The 23,414-nt window shown below is 46.8% G+C and overlaps 1 protein-coding gene across 1 annotated transcript in view; it reads right to left on the bottom strand.

The window, feature by feature from the left end:
- AIFM3 (apoptosis inducing factor, mitochondria associated 3) overlaps positions 1-23,414 on the bottom strand; it is a 186,289-nt gene that overhangs the window by 143,786 nt on the left and 19,089 nt on the right. Inside the window, exon 2 of the mRNA XM_025216616.1 lies at positions 4,811-5,024. Coding sequence (XP_025072401.1) covers positions 4,811-5,024 — 214 coding nt within the window. The remainder of the gene's footprint in view (positions 1-4,810; positions 5,025-23,414) is intronic.

The raw sequence follows: 23,414 nt of genomic DNA, 5'->3' as shown, positions 1-23,414 counted from the left end.
CAGGAAGCAAAGGAGCAGTGCAGGATCCAGAGCAGAGCTAGGGAGCAGCAGGGTAATCAGCCTGTAGCCACAGAGCAGTGAGACCCAGTCCTGATTCCTCACCACTCCAGCTATGGGCTGGATCTTGGGTTGCTCTCTGGCTCTGGGCCAATTCCCTCACTGCTCCTTGGCTCCTTGCTGGGCCAGGGAGTGGTGGGGGAAATCAGCCCAGAACTAGGGAACAGTAGTACCTAGTACACAGCCATACAGCAAGCAGTAAGGGAATCAGTACTGGGTCTCAGGCTGCTCTCTGGCTCTGGGCTGATTCCCCTGCCTCTCCCTAGTTCAGTAGGGACCCAGAGAGTAGTGAGGTAAACCACTCAGAGCCAGAGAACAGCACAAGGCCCAGGCTGCCTGAAGGTACTCAATTCTAAGATGAGGCTTTATTTTTAGAGAAAAACCTCATCTTCAAATTGAATAAACAGGGTATTTTATAAGGCAGAAGAAAAAGGCAGGGTGACACCTTGGAGACTAACTGGGTCAGAGGCATGAGTGTTTGCAAACATTCTACTTCATCAGATGTTATGACTAGACTTTGGCCCTTGGCACACATTACACTTTAGACAGGATTTATCAGTTATTCACATCTAAAGTAAGGGGCAGGCAATTATTTTGGGTCGAGGGCCGCTTAAGGAGTTTTGGTGAGCTGTCGAGGGCCGCAAGAGTAGCTCTGCCCCTTGACAGGTGCCCTGCTCCCTGGTTGCCATCTTGGGATTGGAAGTCCTGCCCCCTAACCCCTGACCTTTACCGCTACAAGTCTCTCCCCTTGCCCCCAGAACTACTCCTTTTGGGAAGGGGGTTTGCCATCTTGGAACTGGAAAAAAACAAATTATATATTAAAACTGAAACATTAACAATAACATATTTTAATTTTATTTTAAAAATATTTTTGTTCTGATTTGTGTGTTCATGTGAGCCCTCATGCCTTGCAGCACCTCCTCGCCACTGCCAACAGCGTGCAGTCCTAGCCCCAACCCCATACCCACTCTGGATTCACCCCTGCTGGAGTGGATCAATGGAAACGTAGCACAGCCCTGACCTGGCCCACCCTGCCCTGTGCCTGTTCTGCTGCAGGCTCCATGATGGGACTGCCTTCCTAGGCAGCCCAGGTGGTGGCGGCTCCTTCTGGCTGGTGCTGCTTCTGGCGCCAGTCCCACAGTATCAGCAGGGACCTGTGCTGCACAGCCCTGACCCTACGCCTGCTCTGGGCTCACCCGCCCAGGCTCAGCAGCAGCAGCGCAGGACAGAAGCTGATGCTCAGCGTGGTGGGGAAAGCAGGCACTCCTCGTCACTACTGCTGGGCGGTTCTCAGTGCAGCCACCTGGAGCCCATGCCTCACTGGGCTACCCTGCCACTGCTGCCCTGCTGGACAGCCCAGAGGCAGTGGTGATGGCAGCAAAGACACAGGGCAGCCCGGCATAGCGCGGTACATGCTGTGGGCAGTTGCAGCAAGAACTGCCCAGCGGTGGTAGTGGGGAGGAGCCACCAGGCAGTTCTCGCTGCAGCTACCTGGAGCCCACGGCTCATCCCTACAGTGGCAAATGGAGGCTCCCAGTTTTCAGGGTGCAGCTGGAGTCAAAGGCTCCACTGAACTCCAAACTGCGTGCCATAAGGCATGGAAAGCAGGAGATTGACTCCTACTGCCAGGCCCTTTACCCCATGATGGCTGACAGTTGACCAAGGTCACCTTGCAGGACAAGGGAGGACTTGAGGATTTCCCACACTGTCCAGCCAGGGGGTTGGACCAAGGTGGTCAATGACCCCAAAGTCCCCTCCCCTCTGGAGCTCTGCAACAGGTATGAACCTCTTGCAGCCCCAGTAGAGCCTGCAAAGCTGCCAGCTGCTGACAGTTGACCAAGGTCACCTTGCAGGACAAGGGAGGACTTGAGGATTTCCCACACTGTCCAGCCAGGGGGTTGGACCAAGGTGGTCAATGACCCCAAAGTCCCCTCCCCTCTGGAGCTCTGCAACAGGTATGAACCTCTTGCAGCCCCAGTAGAGCCTGCAGAGCTGCCAGCTCCTGCAGGCAAGGGAGATTCACCAACAGCTACCATCCCTACTCTCCCTAAGGCAAAACGCAGAGTGGTCATTGTGAGAAACCCCCTCCTGAGGGGGACTGAGGGAGCAATCTGCCACCCTGATGGTCTGCTGCCTCCCGGGGCCCATATCTGGGACGTAGTGGAAAGGATCCCAAAGCTTACCCAGTCCTCCGACCACCGCCCTATGCTCCTTATCCATGCGGGCACGAGTGACATGGCTCGGAGCAATCCCAGCCAGGTCATGAGTGGCTACAGGGCTCTGGGAGCAGGGCTTGGAGGGTTGGGGGCACAGGTGTTTTTTTCCTCAATCCTCCCAGTTGCGGATCATGGGCTGAGGAAGGAGAGACAGATTGAGGTAGTCAACTGAGGCTGTGGTGCTGGTGTCATTGTGAAGGCTTTGGCTTCCATGATCACAGTCCACTCTCTGGTGAGAGAGGCAGTGGTCTGCTGGGAAGAGAGCCTCCACCTAACTTCATTGGGAAGGAAGCTCTTCTCAGCCAGAATGGCTGACCTGCTCGACCAGGCTTTAAACTAAGCCCACTGGGGGATGGGTGGACAACCACCAAAGCAAGCCTACTAGGCAACTACTACAAAACCAACAGGTTAGGGCTCTGAAGGGAATCCACTCCTACCCAACCCCTGGAACGGTGTCCTCCTGGGAGTGCAAGGAAGCCTAGGGCTTCCAATGGGACGCTTACATATCTGTAAACCAATGCCAAGAACTTGGGGAAAAAACAGGAGGAACTAGTCCTCCTCCTAAACAAAAATGACTATAATCTCATAGGGATAATGGGACTCCACATATGACTGGGCCACAGGTATAGACGGCTATACCCTGCACAGGAGAGATCGTGTGGGGAAAAAGGGGTGGGGGTGTAGCTTTCTATGTCAAGGTGTGTACACCTGCAAGCTGACAGTGGCACCCAGGGAGGACAACTGGAAACCCTCTGAGTTAAAATACATGGGGAACGTGTTACAGGGGACACAGTGGTAAGAGTCTACTACAGACCTCCTAACCAGGAACAAGAGCTTGACCAGGAATTCTCCAGGGAACTGGCTGAGGCTGCACGCTCTCAGTGCATGGTTGTCATGGGAGACTTCAAATACCCGGACATCTCATGGGAAAAGCCAAATCCAAACGGTCACAAAGCTTCCTCACATGCATGGATAAGCTCTACCTGACTCAAGAAATTTATGGACTAACAAGACGAAGTAAAGCTCTGCTGGACCTGGTATTGGCTAAAGGGGATGATCTAGTCAGTGACCTAAGAATTGAAGGAAAGCTGGGAGACAGTGACCACAAGCTGATCATTTTTACCATCGATCGCAAAGCTGGCAAGTCAGTCAGCAATGCAGAAGTCCTTGACTTAAGGAAAGCTGACTTTGATAAGCTCAAAAGGCTTGTTATCGAAGCCTAAAGGGGCCATGACCCGACAGGGAGGGGAGTCCAAAAGCAGTGGTTGCTCCTTAAGGGAGCGATCCTGAAAGCACAGCAGGGAACTCATGGACCTCATATGCCTAAAATGAGAGGCTTATAAAGGATGGAAGACAGGAATTACCACAAAGCAGGATTATTCTGCACTGGTCCGTACCTGTAGGGAGCAAACCAGGAAAGCCAAGGCTGCACCTGAACTCCAGGTGGCTACACATATCAAGGAAAATCAAAAGTCCTTTTTCAGACATGTGGGGAATCAAAAGAAAAGCAAGGGTAACATTGGACCCCTGCTAAACCAAATGGGACAACTGTCAACTGACACCCAAGACAAAGCCAACCTGCTTAATGGGTACTTCGCGTCAGTTTTTCATCAACCCAAAGGGACCGCCCTGCAAAGCATGATGCAGGATGGCCAGGGTGTGGGTGAATTTATACCCAGCATTGGTGTAGACCTTGTAAAGGAACACTTTGAGAGGCTGGACACCTTCTAGTCCGCTGGTCCTGACAGATTGCATCCCAGAGTACTTAAGAGGCTGGCAGGCATCATAGCCCAGCCACTGGCAAAGATATTCGAAAACTTGTGGCGCTCAGGAGGAGTACCTGAAGATTGGAAGAATGTGGTACCCATCTTCAAGAAAGGGAGGAAAGCAGATCTAGGGAACTACAGGCCAATCAGCTTGACCTTGATACCTGGAAAGATTCTGGAAAAAATCAAAGAAACCATTCTTGACAAGCTGGATGATGGCAACATCCTGAGGGACAGCCAGCACGGGTTTGTTGCGGGCAGGTCTTGCCTGACCAATCTCATCTCCTTCTATGACCAGGTGACATCATATATCTGAACTTTAAAAAAGCCTTTGATCTGGTGTCCCATGATCTTCTCATAAAAAAAAAATGACCAACTTGGCCTTGGCTACACCACATCCTATTTTACTAAATTCAAATTATACTGACTGCAGAAAGAAGATCCTCTTGGCTAAGTTAAGACAAAAGTGCTCATGTTAAAAAAAGGAGTGGGGTTCCTAAGTGGTAAAAAAAGGGGGGGGGAGGGGTAGCAATAAAGGCCCTAATTTAGCAAAATATTTAAATATGCATTCAACTAAGCAAAGGTTTGCCTCCATTCAGTATAAGCCTAAACTCAACATTTTAGTGAAGAACATGCTCAAGTGCTTTGCCGAACTGGAGTCACGTACACTAGATTTCACAGACTTGTGTGGACTGGCCAGCTCCAAGGTGAAAGCATTTCAGTTGATGACAATCAGTTGATGATAGTAACTGTAAGGATTATAATACTTACTGCCCATTCTCCAGGTCCTTCACATGGCACACAGAGGCTTCTACCACATCCTTTAGATTCTGATAGGGGTTGATAGAGATGGGATGTTCTTCAAGATGGTAATGACAGACAGTTCCATTTACTTTGTAAGTAAGCGGGCTGGCTTTCCCATTGGGTGAGATTTCTTCCTTGTTCCTCTCTTTCTCAGGTAGCACAACTTCAATTTTTACTTCAACTATAGGAGCAAACAAAAATCTTTGTTAAAACCGAAGGAGAATTGTTTTCAGTATTACCCCCACTGATGATTTCCAAGAAAATCTGGATGATCCTATACCATGCTATTCAGAATTGTCATCTTTGCCGGTTTGGTTGAAAAAGATTATTACATTTAATTTCAAACTTTACTCAGCTATAATATGTATGATCCCAACATTCCTCTTTAGTACATACAAACAAGTATTGCAAGCAGAAATATTAGAAGTGTCCAAAACCATCAGTATTTCATAGATTTCATAGATATTAGGGCTGGAAGGGACCTTGAAGATCATCAAGTCCAGCCTGCTGCCTCAGGGGCAGGAAGTCAGCTAGGGTCAAAGGATCCCAGCAAGATGAGCATCCAAATGTTTCTTGAATGAGTCCAGAGTAGGTGCCTGATCCACCAAGACAGTCAATGGAAGCTACCTATCAACTAGGGATGTAAATACCATTAAAAAAAATCTGTTTAACCCCCTCAAATTATATTGGTTAAACAGTTAACTGATAACACATACCTAGTCCTGGCCAGGGGGTGCAGAGCCCCAAGCTGGTGCCTGCCCCACCCTGCCCTGCCCCTGTATGGGCTGCAGCCACCTGCCTGGAGCAGCGTGGGGAGCCAGGGGCTGCACACAGACCCTCTTGGACCCCACTGCGGCTGGGAGCCACTCCCCAGGGCCTTTGACAGGAAGGGTTGGAGGCAGCAGCAAGTTCTTCCAGACAACACACATGAACCAGGGGTGGAAACAGTGAGAAGGGGCTTTCCCAGCCAGCTGCAGCTACTAGCATGCTGGGAGGGAGTAAGCATGCAATTTGGATTGGGGACCGGTTTACATTTTAAGTAGCCTGTTACCTCCATTCAGCTGGCTTCTCAGCACCTGTGAATGAGCAGCTAATTGCTTAATTGACAAATCATTAGGCCACCCTATCTTTTCTTCTTTAACCTCATAGGCTATGGGTACTAGTTTCCCCTTGACCTTTCCCCTCCCCTCCTCCTCACTCCTGCCTCTGGCCTGCCCTGCCATCTGCTTGCTCCTAAAGCACTACACCCCTTTCCTTCCCCACTGGACTGTGTCCCATGCTAAACATTAAATGGTAATGCTTTACCATTATAAATATTCTTATTGTTTAAAAATTTTAAAGTCTAACCTATCTCATCCCTAGTATCAAACATCACATATAATATATGCTTAGATTCAGCTAAATCAATGATGCAGAGAACAGCTTTGGAAATCCCAGAGTTTCCGAGTGTGGTCTGGAGTAATATACAATAAGCATGGAAATGAATAGAGGAGGCTGACAACAGTTTTGGGGATGGGGTAGTTTGAATAAGGGGGCAGCAAGGAGGTGGTGACATTTGGAGGCAAGAACTGTGGGGTAGGTGTGCAGGCTGTTAGGGATGCAGAAGTAATGGAGGTCAGCAAGAAGTATAGCATGGGACAGGGCTGAGCAGGGCGATGGGAGCTAAGCAAATGTGCTAGAGCTATGGCACAAGGAGAATTCTGGCAGGGAAGACATGCTCCAAAATCTTGGCAGTTCTGAAGGAACTCCAGTGTAACACTGCAGCACTGTGGACAATAGTAAATAACTAGGCACCTACCTAAATCGCAGCAGAAGTTCATGGTGCAGTGGCACCTTTAATCTCTCACTTTTCAACATGCTCCTTCCCCTCTCCTCCTCCCCCCTTTTCCCAAAGGGAAAAACTGGGCATTAACTGCCTCTCGGGTAGTCAGTGGTGAAGGGGTCAGTGGCAAAAAGAGAGAGATTAAAGCCACTGCTACACCGTGAACATCTTAGGTATCTCCCTATACATAACCTATCATTACAAACAGGCTCTGTACCAGATTGCTAACATAATGCCCATCTTCAACAAGTGGTCTGGAGGTGATCCTGAGAACTACAGACTGGTAAGTCTCGCTTCTATCCCTGGCAAGTTGGTAGAATCTATAATAAAAATAAGATTAACAGTTACATGGATAAATATGATATACAAGGGGGAAAAATATCAGCATGGTTTCTGTAAAGGATGCTGTCATGCACCAAGACATAAGCAGTCTGCCTAGTGGCTAACATCAGCCGATAGCCAGGTTGAAGCCAGATGGTCAGAGTCCAAATGAAAGCTGAGATGACAGGCATGGCAAGGTCGGGGAGCAAGTCATAAGAATTGGGATTGCTGAGTTCCAAATCACCCAAGTCCAAGTCACAAGGCAGAGGCAGAGGTCAAAGTCCTGACAGGGTCAGCAACAGGTGGTTGCTGGTTTTGGATTTAGAACCCAGAGGCCATGTTCGGTGTGGGGACCTACTCTCAGACTGATCATTTGATAATAGGCAAAGTTATTGATACACAGTGATAACAGAAAAAAACCCAATAAAAACATCAAGCAATTCTATATACTTTCAATCCTAGGCCTGTCATCAGAGTCAGGAGACATCTGGCCAGGATGCAGGCTTTGCTCTGAGGTTTTCTCTTAGGTGTCAGATGTCAGCAGCCTAGAGGTGGGATGCCAAGGCCCATACCCCCCTCCAGTGGAGTGGATGAAATGATCTCATGGCATGCCCTCTGTCCATGGTGGCCTCAGGGACCTCTCCTGGAGTCCTGTGACCCCTCTCGGGGAGAAGGATGACTCAGGCAGGACAGGAAAGAAGGGACCCTTTGTTACCCTCAAGTCTCTGCTTTTGTATTCTTTCCTCTTGATGACTTCTGATCCATGGCTATGGCTGGTTGGTCTCTCTGTGTTTGTCACACTGTCCATATAGCTCATCACATGCACACATACTAAATTAGTCTTTTCAGGGTCTTCTCCTGTTCCCCCAAAACCAGGACTCAAGCCCCCCCCGCCCAGGCCTTGTTAGCTGGTACCACCCTATCTCATGTTATGGAACAGTGTGGTACATGCCCCCAGTTTCCTAGGCTGTGTGTATATCCATTGGCCTTGTTGTGTTAGACAGCCTGTCTGAAAAACTCTATATTGAAGGCTGAAAAACTCTATATTGAGACCCAGGCTTTTGAGAAATCAATTAACCCCTGCTGCCCATCCTGAACCATTCTAATGCATATATCTATATCTACATCTATAAGCCAATTCCCAAAAAGCAAACCTTTAAATACCATTCTTAAGCCATCAGTGGTCAGATCCAGAATCAGGATACAGAAGCAAGGAGACAACAGGGCTGTCCAAAACCAGTGAAAGCCTTGTTGTTCAAACAGTTTTCACAGAAAATAGGAAGGCTTCTATAGGCAGGAGGATCCAATCAACAACTGGGAGCCCTGGAGCCCATCTGGGCCAGGAGTAGGAGGCCTTTTCACCCCTTTCCCTTCTATTCCACCTTCATCCATGTATTATTGCCTGGTGGAGTGCTGAGCTGGTGCTTTGAGCCTCTAGACCAGGGGTTTAGGACTGTGTCCTGATAACCATACCTTTTGGCCTACCACATATAATATTGCTGGGGGACGGGGATACACAAATTCAAACATGTCCAGGGACCAACATACAAGTAAGCCCTGTAGATAGAGACACTGGGAGAGCCACTCTTGTGGGAGCTGAGGGAATAGTTCATCAGCAGGACAGGAAGACGAGGGCCTCAGTAGGAGGACTCAGGTTCCTATATATACTAACACCAGGAGCATGGGGAACAAGCAGGAGTTAGCCCTCCACCCTCTCCAGTGGGCATTATGATCTAGTAGGGATTACGGACACCTGGTTGGACTCCTCACATGACTGGAGCATAGCTATAGAGGGCTACCCCCTGCATAGAAGGGACTGGGTGGGGAAGAAAGGTGGTGGCATTGCTCTCTATGTGGAAAAGCAGTACACCTCCTTGGAGGCTGACATCAGCTCCAAAAATGAACAGCTTGAAACCCTCTGGATTAAGTTGCGGGGGGAAGAGGGACAGCAAGAGAGACCTAATAGTAGGTATATACTACAGACCAACAAACCAGGGGGAGGAACTCAATTTGGAGTTCACCTGAGAATTGACTGAGGTTCCACGTCCAAAATCTTGGCAGTTCTGAAGGAACTCCAGTGTAACACTGCAGCACTGTGGACAATAGTAAATAACTAGGCACCTACCTAAATCGCAGCAGAAGTTCATGGTGCAGTGGCACCTTTAATCTCTCACTTTTCAACATGCTCCTTCCCCTCTCCTCCTCCCCCCTTTTCCCAAAGGGAAAAACTGGGCATTAACTGCCTCTCGGGTAGTCAGTGGTGAAGGGGTCAGTGGCAAAAAGAGAGAGATTAAAGCCACTGCTACACCGTGAACATCTTAGGTATCTCCCTATACATAACCTATCATTACAAACAGGCTCTGTACCAGATTGCTAACATAATGCCCATCTTCAACAAGTGGTCTGGAGGTGATCCTGAGAACTACAGACTGGTAAGTCTCGCTTCTATCCCTGGCAAGTTGGTAGAATCTATAATAAAAATAAGATTAACAGTTACATGGATAAATATGATATACAAGGGGGAAAAATATCAGCATGGTTTCTGTAAAGGATGCTGTCATGCACCAAGACATAAGCAGTCTGCCTAGTGGCTAACATCAGCCGATAGCCAGGTTGAAGCCAGATGGTCAGAGTCCAAATGAAAGCTGAGATGACAGGCATGGCAAGGTCGGGGAGCAAGTCATAAGAATTGGGATTGCTGAGTTCCAAATCACCCAAGTCCAAGTCACAAGGCAGAGGCAGAGGTCAAAGTCCTGACAGGGTCAGCAACAGGTGGTTGCTGGTTTTGGATTTAGAACCCAGAGGCCATGTTCGGTGTGGGGACCTACTCTCAGACTGATCATTTGATAATAGGCAAAGTTATTGATACACAGTGATAACAGAAAAAAACCCAATAAAAACATCAAGCAATTCTATATACTTTCAATCCTAGGCCTGTCATCAGAGTCAGGAGACATCTGGCCAGGATGCAGGCTTTGCTCTGAGGTTTTCTCTTAGGTGTCAGATGTCAGCAGCCTAGAGGTGGGATGCCAAGGCCCATACCCCCCTCCAGTGGAGTGGATGAAATGATCTCATGGCATGCCCTCTGTCCATGGTGGCCTCAGGGACCTCTCCTGGAGTCCTGTGACCCCTCTCGGGGAGAAGGATGACTCAGGCAGGACAGGAAAGAAGGGACCCTTTGTTACCCTCAAGTCTCTGCTTTTGTATTCTTTCCTCTTGATGACTTCTGATCCATGGCTATGGCTGGTTGGTCTCTCTGTGTTTGTCACACTGTCCATATAGCTCATCACATGCACACATACTAAATTAGTCTTTTCAGGGTCTTCTCCTGTTCCCCCAAAACCAGGACTCAAGCCCCCCCCGCCCAGGCCTTGTTAGCTGGTACCACCCTATCTCATGTTATGGAACAGTGTGGTACATGCCCCCAGTTTCCTAGGCTGTGTGTATATCCATTGGCCTTGTTGTGTTAGACAGCCTGTCTGAAAAACTCTATATTGAAGGCTGAAAAACTCTATATTGAGACCCAGGCTTTTGAGAAATCAATTAACCCCTGCTGCCCATCCTGAACCATTCTAATGCATATATCTATATCTACATCTATAAGCCAATTCCCAAAAAGCAAACCTTTAAATACCATTCTTAAGCCATCAGTGGTCAGATCCAGAATCAGGATACAGAAGCAAGGAGACAACAGGGCTGTCCAAAACCAGTGAAAGCCTTGTTGTTCAAACAGTTTTCACAGAAAATAGGAAGGCTTCTATAGGCAGGAGGATCCAATCAACAACTGGGAGCCCTGGAGCCCATCTGGGCCAGGAGTAGGAGGCCTTTTCACCCCTTTCCCTTCTATTCCACCTTCATCCATGTATTATTGCCTGGTGGAGTGCTGAGCTGGTGCTTTGAGCCTCTAGACCAGGGGTTTAGGACTGTGTCCTGATAACCATACCTTTTGGCCTACCACATATAATATTGCTGGGGGACGGGGATACACAAATTCAAACATGTCCAGGGACCAACATACAAGTAAGCCCTGTAGATAGAGACACTGGGAGAGCCACTCTTGTGGGAGCTGAGGGAATAGTTCATCAGCAGGACAGGAAGACGAGGGCCTCAGTAGGAGGACTCAGGTTCCTATATATACTAACACCAGGAGCATGGGGAACAAGCAGGAGTTAGCCCTCCACCCTCTCCAGTGGGCATTATGATCTAGTAGGGATTACGGACACCTGGTTGGACTCCTCACATGACTGGAGCATAGCTATAGAGGGCTACCCCCTGCATAGAAGGGACTGGGTGGGGAAGAAAGGTGGTGGCATTGCTCTCTATGTGGAAAAGCAGTACACCTCCTTGGAGGCTGACATCAGCTCCAAAAATGAACAGCTTGAAACCCTCTGGATTAAGTTGCGGGGGGAAGAGGGACAGCAAGAGAGACCTAATAGTAGGTATATACTACAGACCAACAAACCAGGGGGAGGAACTCAATTTGGAGTTCACCTGAGAATTGACTGAGGTTCCACGTGCACGTGACATGGTCATCATGGGCGATTTTAATTATCCAGACGTCTCCTGGGAGGAACACTCAGCCAAGTTGGATCAGTTGTGATCCTTCCTGACCTGTGTCAAGGAGCTCTTCTCGACTCAGGAGGTCATGGGCCAACCAGAGGTGACTCTCTGCTAGACGTGATCCTGGTCAAAGAAGACAACCTGGTGACCGACTTAAATATAGAGGGAAGTCTGGGCAACAGCGACCATAAAACCATCATGTTCACTGTCCAACATAAGGCAGACAAATCTGATCATAGAATTGAAGTCTTGGAGTTCAAAAATTCAAATGTCACTAATAGGGAAAGTGCTGTGGGACCAGGGACTGAAGGCAAAAGGTGTGCACAAAGAGTGGTTGTTCTTTAAGGACACGATCCTTGAAGCACAAAGGGAGTCCGTTATGATGGAGAGAAAAGGTAACAGAGGGGCTGGGAAGCCCTCTTGGCTAAACAGGGAAATCACGGTCCTCTTAAGAAAGAGGCTTATAAACAATGCAGGCCCCAAAAAGGACTATTCCATGATGGCCCACATTTGCAGGGAACAGATAAGAAAGGCTAAAGCAGCGACTGAACTTAGATTAGCAACAGGAATCAAGGCCAATATGAAGTACTTCTTTAGATACATAGGGAACAGGAGGAAAACAAATGGGAGTGTGGGACCATTCCTCAACAACTCAGGAGAGCTGGTTACCAGCACTCAGGAGAAAGCTGAACTCCTGAATGACTATTTTGACTTGGTCTTTCACCAGACCAAGGGGAAAACAACTCCAGGTAGAGTACAGGATGAGAATGGTAGAAATAATCACCTTCCTACTATTACTGTAGAATTGATGTATGACCAATTAAAATAATTAGACATATACAAGTCAGTGGGACTGGATGATCTTCATCCGAGAGTGCTGAATGAGCTGACCGAAGTCATTGCGGAACCCCTGGCAAAACTCTTCCACAACTCGTGGCACTCTGGAAAAGTCCCTGAGGACTGGAAGAGGGCCAATGTTGTGCCCACCCACAAGAAGGGCAGGAGGGAGGACATGGATAACTATAGGCCAGTCAGCCTAGCTTCCATCCTAGGAAAAATCCTAGAAAAGTTCATCAAGGAGTCTATCTGCAATAAGTTTGCAGAAGGTAAGATACTGAATGATAGCCAGCATAGCTTCATTACAGACAGGCCTTGCCTTACCAAACTCATCTCCTTCTATGACCAGGTAACTCACCACCTGGACACAAGAGAGCAGGTTGACTTTGTATACCTTGGCTTCCAAAAGGCCTTTGATCTAGTACCCCACGATGTCCTCACAAGAAAATTGTAAGATTGTGGGCTAAACTCTGAAACAGTCAGGTGGGTAAGAAACTGACTGCAGGACAGGACACAGAGAATGGATCGGTATCATCCTGGTGAGAAGTGGGCAGCGGTGTCCCGCATTCACATGTGCTGAGAAGCCAACTGGATGGAGATAACAGGCTACTTAAAGTTTAAACTTGTCCCTAACCTGCATTGCTGCTCCCTCCCTCTCAGCTTGCTGGTGTCTGCAGCTAGCTGGGAAAGCCCCTTGCCTGCTGTTGCCACCCGACTTCATGAGTGTTGTATGGAAGGGCTTGCTGCCACCTCCAACCCCCCTTGTCAAAGGCTCTGGGAACTGGCGCCCAGCAGTAATGTTGCCCAAGAGGGGACACCACGCTGCTCCAGGCACGTAGCTGCAGCCCCTCCCCCATACTGGGGCAGGGCAGGGTGGGGCAGGCACCGGCTTGGGGTTCTGCACCCCCTGGCCGGGACTAGGTATATGTTATTGGTTAACTGTTTAACCAATTTAATTAGAGGAGGTTAAACAGATTATTTTTTTAAATGGTATTTACTTCCCTAGTGAACGGATCTGTGTCATCCTGGCGAGAAGTGGGCAGCAGTGTCCCACAGAGATCAGTGCTTGATCCAGTACTTTTCAACATCCTTATTAATGATTTGGATGTTGGGGTGAAAAGCTCACTGGCCAAGTTCGCGAATGACACTAAATTATGGGGAAGTGTGGTTACTCTTGAAGATAGGCTGCAGGTACAGGCAGACCTAGACAGACTAGCAGGTTGGGCAAACCGGAACCTGAAATTCAACACTGAGAAATGTAAAGTGCTCCACCTCAGGACAAGCAACCCCCAACATACCTACAGGCTTGGCAGCACCAAACTAACTAGCACCACGAATGAGAGGGACCTGGGGGTAATAATAGACCACGTGTGAATATGATCCGGCCATGCGATGCTGTAACCAGTAGGGAAAATAATACTCTGGCGTTCATCAATCAATGAATCTTCAACAAAACCAAGGAGGTGACTCCTCCGCTCTACTCAGCACTAGTGAGACCACAGCTGGAGCTCTGCATCCAGTTCTGGGCACCACGCTTTAACAAGGACGTGGACAGGCTTGAGAGAGTCCAAAGAAAAGCCACCCATATGATCAGAGTCTTAAAAGGCAAGCCATATGAGAAAAGGCTGAGGGATCTGGGACTCTTCAGCCTGAAGAAAAGAAGGCTGAGAGGGGACCTCATAGCAGCTTACTGCTAAACTAGGGGAGTCCATCAAGGGCTCGGTGAGCAACTGTTCACCAGGGCACCCGAGGGGAAAACCAGGAGTAATGGCCACAGACTCCTGGAAGATCGATTCAGGCTCAACATTAGGAAAAACTTCTTCGTAGTCAGGGTGTCCAGACTGTGGAATAAGCTCCCTCCAGAGGTAGGGCAATCACCTACCCTGGAAATCTTCAGGAGGAGATTAGACAGTCATCTTGCCCGGGTCACCTGACCCCCAGTTATCTTTCCTGCTTGGTGCAGGGGGATGAACCCAATGATCTTCCAGGGTCCCTTCTGGCTTTGCAATCTATGAAACTGCCAAGCCTGGCTGGCTTTGACAATCAGCATATCATTTATCATTTCCTTAGTTTGGTCTACTCATTTCTTCAAACCTTCCTGTATTTGATGAATATATTGTATCCATTTCAGAGACCACAGGGTTGAGAAAAATTAAGGGTAGCTCAGCATGTAGTGGGATGAAAACCATAAATTGTAAAATAAATAAATAAATTAGACTCTGACCAGTAGAAACATGGTCTTAATTGTTGTAAACCAACTCTGCAAGATCCAGTGGGGAGAACCAGTTATCCTGGAGGTAATTGCTGTAACAGTGGAGATGTTGCTCCAGGACTTGATTGACTCATTCAGCCTGGCTGCTGGATTAGGGGCAATAGGCAGATTAAATGTGGGATGGTACACTGAGTAGATACAAAAACCAGGTGGTGAACTGAGACACTTTGTCTGAAATTACCCATTTGGGGAGCCAGTGGCAGCAGACTACATGGGTCACCCAGAGCTGTGCTGTCTCTTTTGCGGTAGGTAACCCAGGGAACGAAATGCACTATTGTCATGAAATGGTCTACTACCATTAGTACTGAGAGGAACCCATTAGATTAGGGTTAGCTGGGGGTTTCAAAGGGCTGGAGCAAAGCACAGGGATTCTGGCACAAACACTTGATCAAAAAGGCATGTGTCACAGGATGTTACAAATTTGTGGATTGTGACATTCATGCAAGGTCACCAGAAGTAATAGAAAGCTACTATACTTGGTATATGTCTTTGAAACTCCCAGATGGTAGTCCAAGGGGGCATCATAGGAGGACTGAAGAGGAGACAAATATGTGGGTCCTGGGAGTATGTATATATACATCCCTAGATGATGATAATTCCTTCTTGAACTTCTGGTTCCTTTTTGCCCAGGAGGGCTCTCTCAGATATAGGTACACCAGCAACAGGGATAGAGCAAATTACAGACGTCAAGTCCCTTATAGCTGCAATTACAAAGCTGTGTGGCTTTAAAATGTATTCAGGGCTCAAGTTGGTGGTTGCCTAGTGTATTTTACGTTCTCCCTTACAGGACAAAGTGTCTGCTTTCTCAGTTTGATTCTTATGATTTCCCAGCAGGAAATCATAAGAACCAAACTGTGAGAAAAATAAGATCCATCGTAGTCATCTCTGATTCAGAGCTTTGGCTGTGCAAAAGAATTCGAGGATTTCGTAGTCTGTGAAGACTTGCACAGGGCAATTAGACCCCCTCCAGGTAGTGTGGGTCAATCTTCAAAAGGCAGCTTTTATAGTAAGGAGCTCCTTGTTCAGGATCCCATAATTTTGGTCCACTTAGGTAAGCGTCATGGAGAAGTAGGCATGGGGATTTAAAACTTCCTCAGGGCCACACCCTTGTGAGAGCACTGCCACAATAGCTATGTTTAACATGTCCATTTCTATAATGAAGACAGTTCTGGTGTCTGGATGGACTAGTAAGGGGCCAACACAAAGACCTTTATCTACTGTTCAAAGGTGCTCTGAGTCTCTGTTGCCCAATGGAAAGGTACATTTTTCCAGAAAAGTCTAGTGAGGGGTGCTGCTAACTGTACAAAGTTCAGAATGAATCTCCTATAAAAGTTAGTTAGTGAGCCCCAGGAATTGTTATATTTCCCAAACCAAACATAGGGATGCCCAATAGCAAGTAACTTCATTTCCTTGGGATCCATCTTGATGTCACCTAGGGATAGTACAAATCCTAGAAATTCAACAGTGGTCTGTCTGAATGCAATTTTTTCCAGTTTGGCATACAATCAACATTATAAATCTTTCAATAACCATGCAAATATGTTAGGTGTGCCATTCCAGGTTCTCTGAGAAAATAAGGCTATCACATTGAGGTAAGCCACTACAAATTGGTCAAGCCTGTCTCATAGTAGATCACTGGTCAGATGCTGTAATGTTGCCAGGGCATTGGTCAGACCAAGTGGCATGACCATATATTCAAAGTGGCCATACTATGTTTAAAAAACAGTTTTTATTTGATCACCGGACTGAACAGGTGTTCAGTTGTAAGCCCCACAGAGGCAGTGTTTTATGAAGACATGAGCTTCTCCTAGTCATTCCAATAGTTCTGAGATCGAGGCAGGGGATCAGTTCCTGATGGCAATTTGGTTGAGTGCCTGGTAATGCATGCAGAGGCACGGGACTCCCATGCTTTTTCTTTACAGACAGGACCAGAGTGCCAGTAGGCAAAGTGGATTTCCTAATAAACACCTTAGCTATGCAAGTATCTCCAAGAGAACCTGAAGTGGCTACCTTAGGTTCAGACATGGTGTGTATTTGCTCTACAGACATTTGTGCCTCAGGCTGGCGATGAATAACTGTAGTCCCCATGCAGGAGAAGGGTATCCATGTTGTCCCTGTACTTGGAGGGAAGGCCTGTCACCATCTCACGCAGATGCCCACGGTTGAGCACCGAGGCCATGGACACTCCAGGGGAGGCCCAATGAGCAGTGAGGTCTCAGACTGTGTAGTAAAGCATCTCATGTAGACATGCCCAGTATGCTTCAATTTGCTCTCAATTGATACAGTGTCATGAGCCACTATGTTCATATCATCTATGTACCTTTAACTTCTCCTCCTGATACCTTCACACAACCTATCAGCTTATCATCATGAATTCTGAGCCAATGGCTCCATCACGTGCACAAAAAAGGTAGAGGGAAAACAGGCATTCATTAGGGCTGTGTGAAGCTGCAGTTCCCAATTCGAATCAGTAGAGATTCGGCCCAATTTGGTGGCCGAATCTTCAAGTCAGAGGACCCTTTAATCTCTCCGAATTGAAAATCGGAACCCTCTGAATCTATTTGGAAAGATTCAGCAATTTGGACGTAGAGACAGCTTTAAGTGTTTTTTCTACATACCTCCAGGTAGCAGGGGCTCGTGAGAGTGTTGTGATGCTGGGGCGCATGGAGCGTCCTACAAGAGCACGGGGGCTCCCCAGCGCACTTGGCAGCAGACCCGGAAGTGGACTAGAAGCACTTCAGGTCCACTTCCGGGTCCGCTGGAGAGTGTGCAGGGGGCTCCCCCTGTGCCCCTCTGGCTTGGCAACTGGTGCCTCCTGGGTCTGGGTGGGGGGCACCCAGGGTCCCCCTGCAGTTGATTGCTGAGCCAGGGAGGCAGGGGGCCCCCCGGTATGCTCCCCAGTGGACTGGAAGTAGTTCTGGTCCACTTCCGGGTTAACCACTGAGTACACAGGAGGGCCCCCCTGCCCTCCTGTGTGATGTGCCACACCATCACAGTGATCATGAGCTGCACTGGTACCTCGAGGTATGTAGGGACAAAAAACCCCCCAAAACCCCAAAATTAAGCCATGTCTATGTCCCATGGGATTCCACACTCCTGCAAATATATTATGTCTGCTTTCATCCCACTCTATAAATCAGCATAATCTTATCCCCACCTCTTCCTTGAGAGCACACTTCTGACATTTATAGATACAATACACAGAATTATGCTTTTTTTTTTTTTTTTTTTTTAAATGGAAAAATCACATCTTTACCACTTTACAAATTTTCTATGCTGTTGCTTGACATAGTCAGGTCTAATCCTTTTCATCCCTGTAGTCTTTGCCAATTGTTTTATTGCTTTAACATTCAACAAAAAGGTTCTCTTTCCCCCTCTCCTATACCTTTCTGCTTCCTCCCCACCCTTCCACTTTCTCCTCTCCATTAGTCCTAGACCACATTAGCTCCAATGAGATTGTCTTCAACCTGTCTCCCTCTCTTTGTCGGCTTTCTTCTTTTGAACTTCATAAATGTACGATTTCTTACTTTTCCTAGTTTGGCTTTCTTCTTCTTCCTCCTGTTTTATCCTTGTTCCTTTCTGTATCATTCTCTCCTTTTTCCCTTCTCTCCTCTCTCTCAAAGTTCCACTTATAGTTTCCTTCTTTCCTCTCCTTTATCACCAGCTGTATCACTTCAACTACTGAAATTCCACTTTCTTCCTCCCCAGCTCTTTCTTCTTTTGGTGTTTCCAAAAATCCTCATAACCTTCTCCACTCCAATACAAAATTTTCCAAGACTTCTGGTTAGGAAAAGCAACAAGGCTATTCAAATGTTCCTCTTTAACATCCAAAATTTCAAACAATATTTTTTTCTATAAAAATTCATATCTATTCATCATCCAACTTCTCAGTTCTCCTTCCTCTGTTACTACTGCTCTTATTCTCAGGAGTAGATTACCTGCTGTTCCATCTCTTGCTTCCTTCCATCTCCTTCTTTACAGGTCTGGCTTATTCTACCAGTCTTCTTCACCCCTTTAATCACCGTTTCATTTCTTCTTACTGATCTTCTCTCTTCTTCTCCTGTTCTTCATGCTGACTAGTCTTCCCTTGTTGCTTTCTTCAATAAAATCTCCTTTGAAATTGCCACTCCCACCACATCTTTCTTTCCTACCTTCTTTTATCTCCTCTTCCCCCTCATCATCCATTCTCTATCAGACTCTTGGCTTCTCATTTCTTGATCTGCTTTCACTCTTTAAACTTGCTTCTTAGCAGTTGGTCCACTTTCCCATACATAACTGCCAATGCTATTCTAGGCTCCAAAAATAACTCCTTTTTCTCTACCCTGGTAGTCCAGACATCAGTCTATCCAGATAACCACACATCCACCTAGACCACTACACTTTCCTTCTTGGCTGCCCCTTAACCAAAGTCATATCATGATGAGAACTTACCAAAACTAGACTGGTGTAAACCATCAGACTAGAATGAATAATAACACCCATGAGCTCAGTTCCCTTCAGCACCTACTATTTTTCAAGTCATGGTAAGTCACTATGTTCCATATCTTTCTACATCTTCACTCCCACAGCAGAGCTGTGCCTTTCCTTCTCATTTTCAGTTATTCTTCACTTGTCACTAGCCTTAACTATCTGGCAAACATCACCAAATGGTACCCCAAACAACTCACCTGGAATCCTTCTGTCGCCCCCTCTCAGCCTGTTGTATATGATTAGAATGGCCCCACCCTCCATGAAGTGAAGCCAGACCAAATTGCCCTCCACCCCATCTGCCTATGAGAGTTTTAGGAGGATCCCAGGATTTGTGACAAGAACACCCAGTTCCAGTTATGAAGGGGTGCTAATTAGCATATGAATGCTTTCTGGCTGGTATCTGGAGTACACACACACACACACACACACACACACACACACACACACACACACACACATACAGCTGTGGGATACCACGGCTTGAAATGCTGTTGACTCTGCTGGGGCCCAAGCTAATAGAGAAATCATAAGACTTGACTTTGGACTAATATAATGCATTGTTTGTTCTATATGTATGTAGGTGTCAAAGTGCTACTTAAAAGCGTGTTTATGGAGTATCAGTGCTAAAAACTTATGATAAACTTCAAAAGAGGTAAAATGCATTAATTCTGGATTAACTAAGTCTATGGTTGCTATATGTAAATTTCTACAGATATGCTTATTTCAAGGTCATTTAAAAAAAAAAAAATTTCCTTCTATGTGCTCAGGGAGAGTAGAGTCTGGCAGTAAGGAGAACTGGAAGTAGCTGCTAGGGGAAGAAGTTGAGGGGGCAAAGAGCAAGGGGACTACCTGATCTCCCAGATTTATTTTCTCTGCTTAAGCAGTGAGAGGGGGCTAAATTCAAGATAAGTGTGAGAAGGAAGGCGAAAGCCGCCCTCACAACCACTCACCATAGGGGTGATGAAGAGCAGCAGCTGGGGAGAGATGCCAGGGCAGGCTCAGCAGTACTGGAACTGCCTAAGCATTGGTGGAGGCAGGGGCCATGACCTTGGTGAAGCATGGGATCTTCAAGGAGCAGCTGGGGACACAGCTGAGTCCGCGCTGGGGAGAGAAAAAGGAGAATACCAGCAGAGAGGTGGAGGCTGCAGAGCCAGGGAGCACAAGCCCTGGATGCCAGGGGAAGAGGCCAGGTGCCTGCTGGAGGACCCTGACAGGCGGGTCAGAGAACTTAAGCCTCAGGACCAGACTGGGGTGAGGGAGCCACACTGGGGAGCAGCAGCCCCCCAGGATGCCACAGGGGAATGGTGAGGCTCTGACTGGGAGGCACCACAGCTGGGGACAGCCCTGAGGTGCTGTGGACAGCCTAGGGCAGCACCATGGCAAGAGAGGTGCAGAGGATCAGTCCCCCCAGGAGAGGGGAGCAAACAACACCAGCTGGCAAGACCAAAACAGCCCAGCCCTTGGTCCCGGCTGACTTGTGGAGGTTGCGCCAAGAAGGCTGACGGAGGCTGGGCAGAGGGCAGCCACCCATTCCCACACCTACTAGGTTAGGAGGGACAGATGAGTCCCCCCCATGTAACCAAGGGTCCTGGGAGATGGACTCACAGGACCCCGTCAGCAGATGCTGACCATTTTTGGTTACTTTTCTCAGTTGCAGTTAACCCTGGACAGGGCAGGTTTAGTTACCCAAGCGCCAGCCCGAAGATGAGGAACAGATGCAGGAGGACTGATGGCCAAGGCAGCCCAATCCTTCGAGGCAGGCAGTATGGATGAGGCAAGGTCATCCAGGGGAAGACCTGGAGGTGAGCAGTGTCTGCCCAGGCCATGGATGTGGTAAGGGTGGGGTAAAGGGGAAGTTGGAGCCCCACGAAAAAACCCAAGGTTGAGATCCCCTCGGGCCACCTAAAGGGAACTGCCTCCCAAGAAAAGATCAAAGGAACATCAAAGACATGGCAGATGAGTAGGAGCAGCACCTGAACTACTGTGGTGGTGCCGAACCCAGATCTCACTCTGATGTCACTGGGAAGCAAGGCATAAGAAAGGGACCTAAGCCCTACAACACCTACCAGCAACAATAAGCATCCAATAATTAGATTCCATACATAGACAATTATATCATACATATACATTTTCTATATATAGAAGCTCATTATTGGGTGGGTCATCTTATATTTGAATAAAGATGGTAATCTAGGACTCCCACCACCATTGCTTCTAGTCATGGTACCCCCCAGAAGTGTCATCAGTGGCAACTTCTCACTAAAATCCCTTATGAAGATATTATTTGAGAGAGAGTCTGTAGACTGATATTTTTAGCTTCTAGTGAGGAAAAGGTGAACTGCCTTCCCTGACAAGCAAGCAGGATATATGATGCAATGTGCAAAAGTCAACATAGCTCAAACTTTGAACCTTTTCCTCTCAAAAGAACATCTATTTTATTCTGTCAACAATGGGAAAAACATATTGAACTTTTACTAATGCAACACCATGAATATTTTAAACTTAGCTTAATTGAACTGTGAATTGCTAGTGAATCATTCATGATTGTGTGTGTGTGTGTGTGTGTGTGTGTGTGTGTGTGTGTGTGTGTGTGTGTGTATTAGCCTCATAAGTAGTATCTGTCCAATTATCTTGATGAATACATTTTCATCATTGTGGATTGTGACACTTAGTTGTCTAGCTGGTCATATCATAGATTTTAAATGCCAGAATTGACTTATGGTAAGTCTAGTCCAACCTCTTTCATAGCACAAGCCATAGAACCTGATCTATCAAGCCCATAATTCCTTTGTTAGGCTTCATATTTGTCAGAAAGGCAGCCAGTCTTTCTGAAAAGACTTCAAGTGATGGAGAACTTACTACATTCTGAGATGAGTTCTTTGAAGGATTAACTACACTCTGTAAAAAAAAAAAAAAAGTGAAGGTTACTTCTATCTTAAATTCATAGGTACTTATAAACCATTATCAAGTTACTTTTAACCTTCTTTTTAGATAAGCTAAATAAATAAGCTAAGCTACTTAAGTCTCTCATTAAGGCAGGTTTACAGATTTCAAATCAATGTTGTGGTGCCTGTCTGACCCATTTCTAGTTTGATATCATCTTTTTTTAACTGTATTCACAGGCGATATGTAGGGTGGGCACAGGGGGCATATGCCCCCCCCCAAATTGACCCTTGCTGGCCAGGGAGTGGGGAGCACCAGCTGGTGCCCCCACTGAGAAGCGCCAGTGGCACTTCTAGTTTTTCTGGCAGCACTTTGGGTTTGTGATCAGTAATTGGTTGCTGGGGGACCCTCTCCTCCTCTCTCCCCCGGTTGGCAATTGGCCATTGGGGGACCCCCAGAGCCAGGAGGCACCAGTCCCCCCAGGATTGTATACACTGTACCTAGACTTAATATCCTATATCTGTCTCACCAATCCTTTACACAATACCAGCTTCCTGCTCCTTTTCAATACTCCCCTGTTGATACGTTCAACAACCTCATTATCTCTTTTTGACACATTATTGCTGATAAATTTTTATATTTTATATTTTCTTCCAGATCTTTGAGAATGGATGAACAGCAAATCCATATAAGGCTCCAACAAAAACACCTCCTTTAGAGGATCACTATTCATTAAAATTTATTTTTGAGATCGCTCTTTTAGCTAGTTTTTAAAGTAATTTACTATTTGGTATATGAATTTTGCAGTGCTATTCTTTTCATTAGAATACTGTGTGGTACTAAGCCAAATGCCTTACAAAAGTTTAACATGCTCTAATAGTGCAACAATGGGCATGGGGCTGGCCTAATAATAATAATAATAATAATAATAATAATAATAATAATAATAAAGGGAGTGAAAAATGAAGAAAAAAAAAATCAAAGTTCTGGAGAACACTAAAAGGTGAGGAGAATGTTGAGTCCTATGCAATAGCAGGGAAAACCAGTAGAAGGAAGGCCAAAATAATTTGTATTGCGTATGAACTTACTTGCTGCCTGTTGTAGCGGTTTTCAAACCGGGGTTTTAGTCCATGCATGTGTACCCCTGGCTTTCCCAAAGGGTATGTGCCTAAATTTTAAAAATAGTAGTGGAGATTTTGATTTGTGAACATATAGTGAAGAATAGCATTGCTGCATGTTGATGTCAGATGTAGGGGATAAAAGTAACAATATATTGCATTTAAAAGGAGTACAAATGGCAAAAAATGTTAACTGCTGGACTAGAGCAAGGAGATGAGATACTATTGAATACAGACAGGAGTAAATGACATGTACAGTAGTCAAGACAAGGGAGGATAAGGACCTGG

Source organism: Alligator sinensis, unplaced genomic scaffold, assembly GCF_000455745.1.
Source record: "Alligator sinensis unplaced genomic scaffold, ASM45574v1 scaffold295_1, whole genome shotgun sequence".
NCBI classification, from domain to species: Eukaryota; Metazoa; Chordata; order Crocodylia; family Alligatoridae; genus Alligator; species Alligator sinensis.
This window is presented reverse-complemented; position numbering and strand designations above follow the sequence as displayed.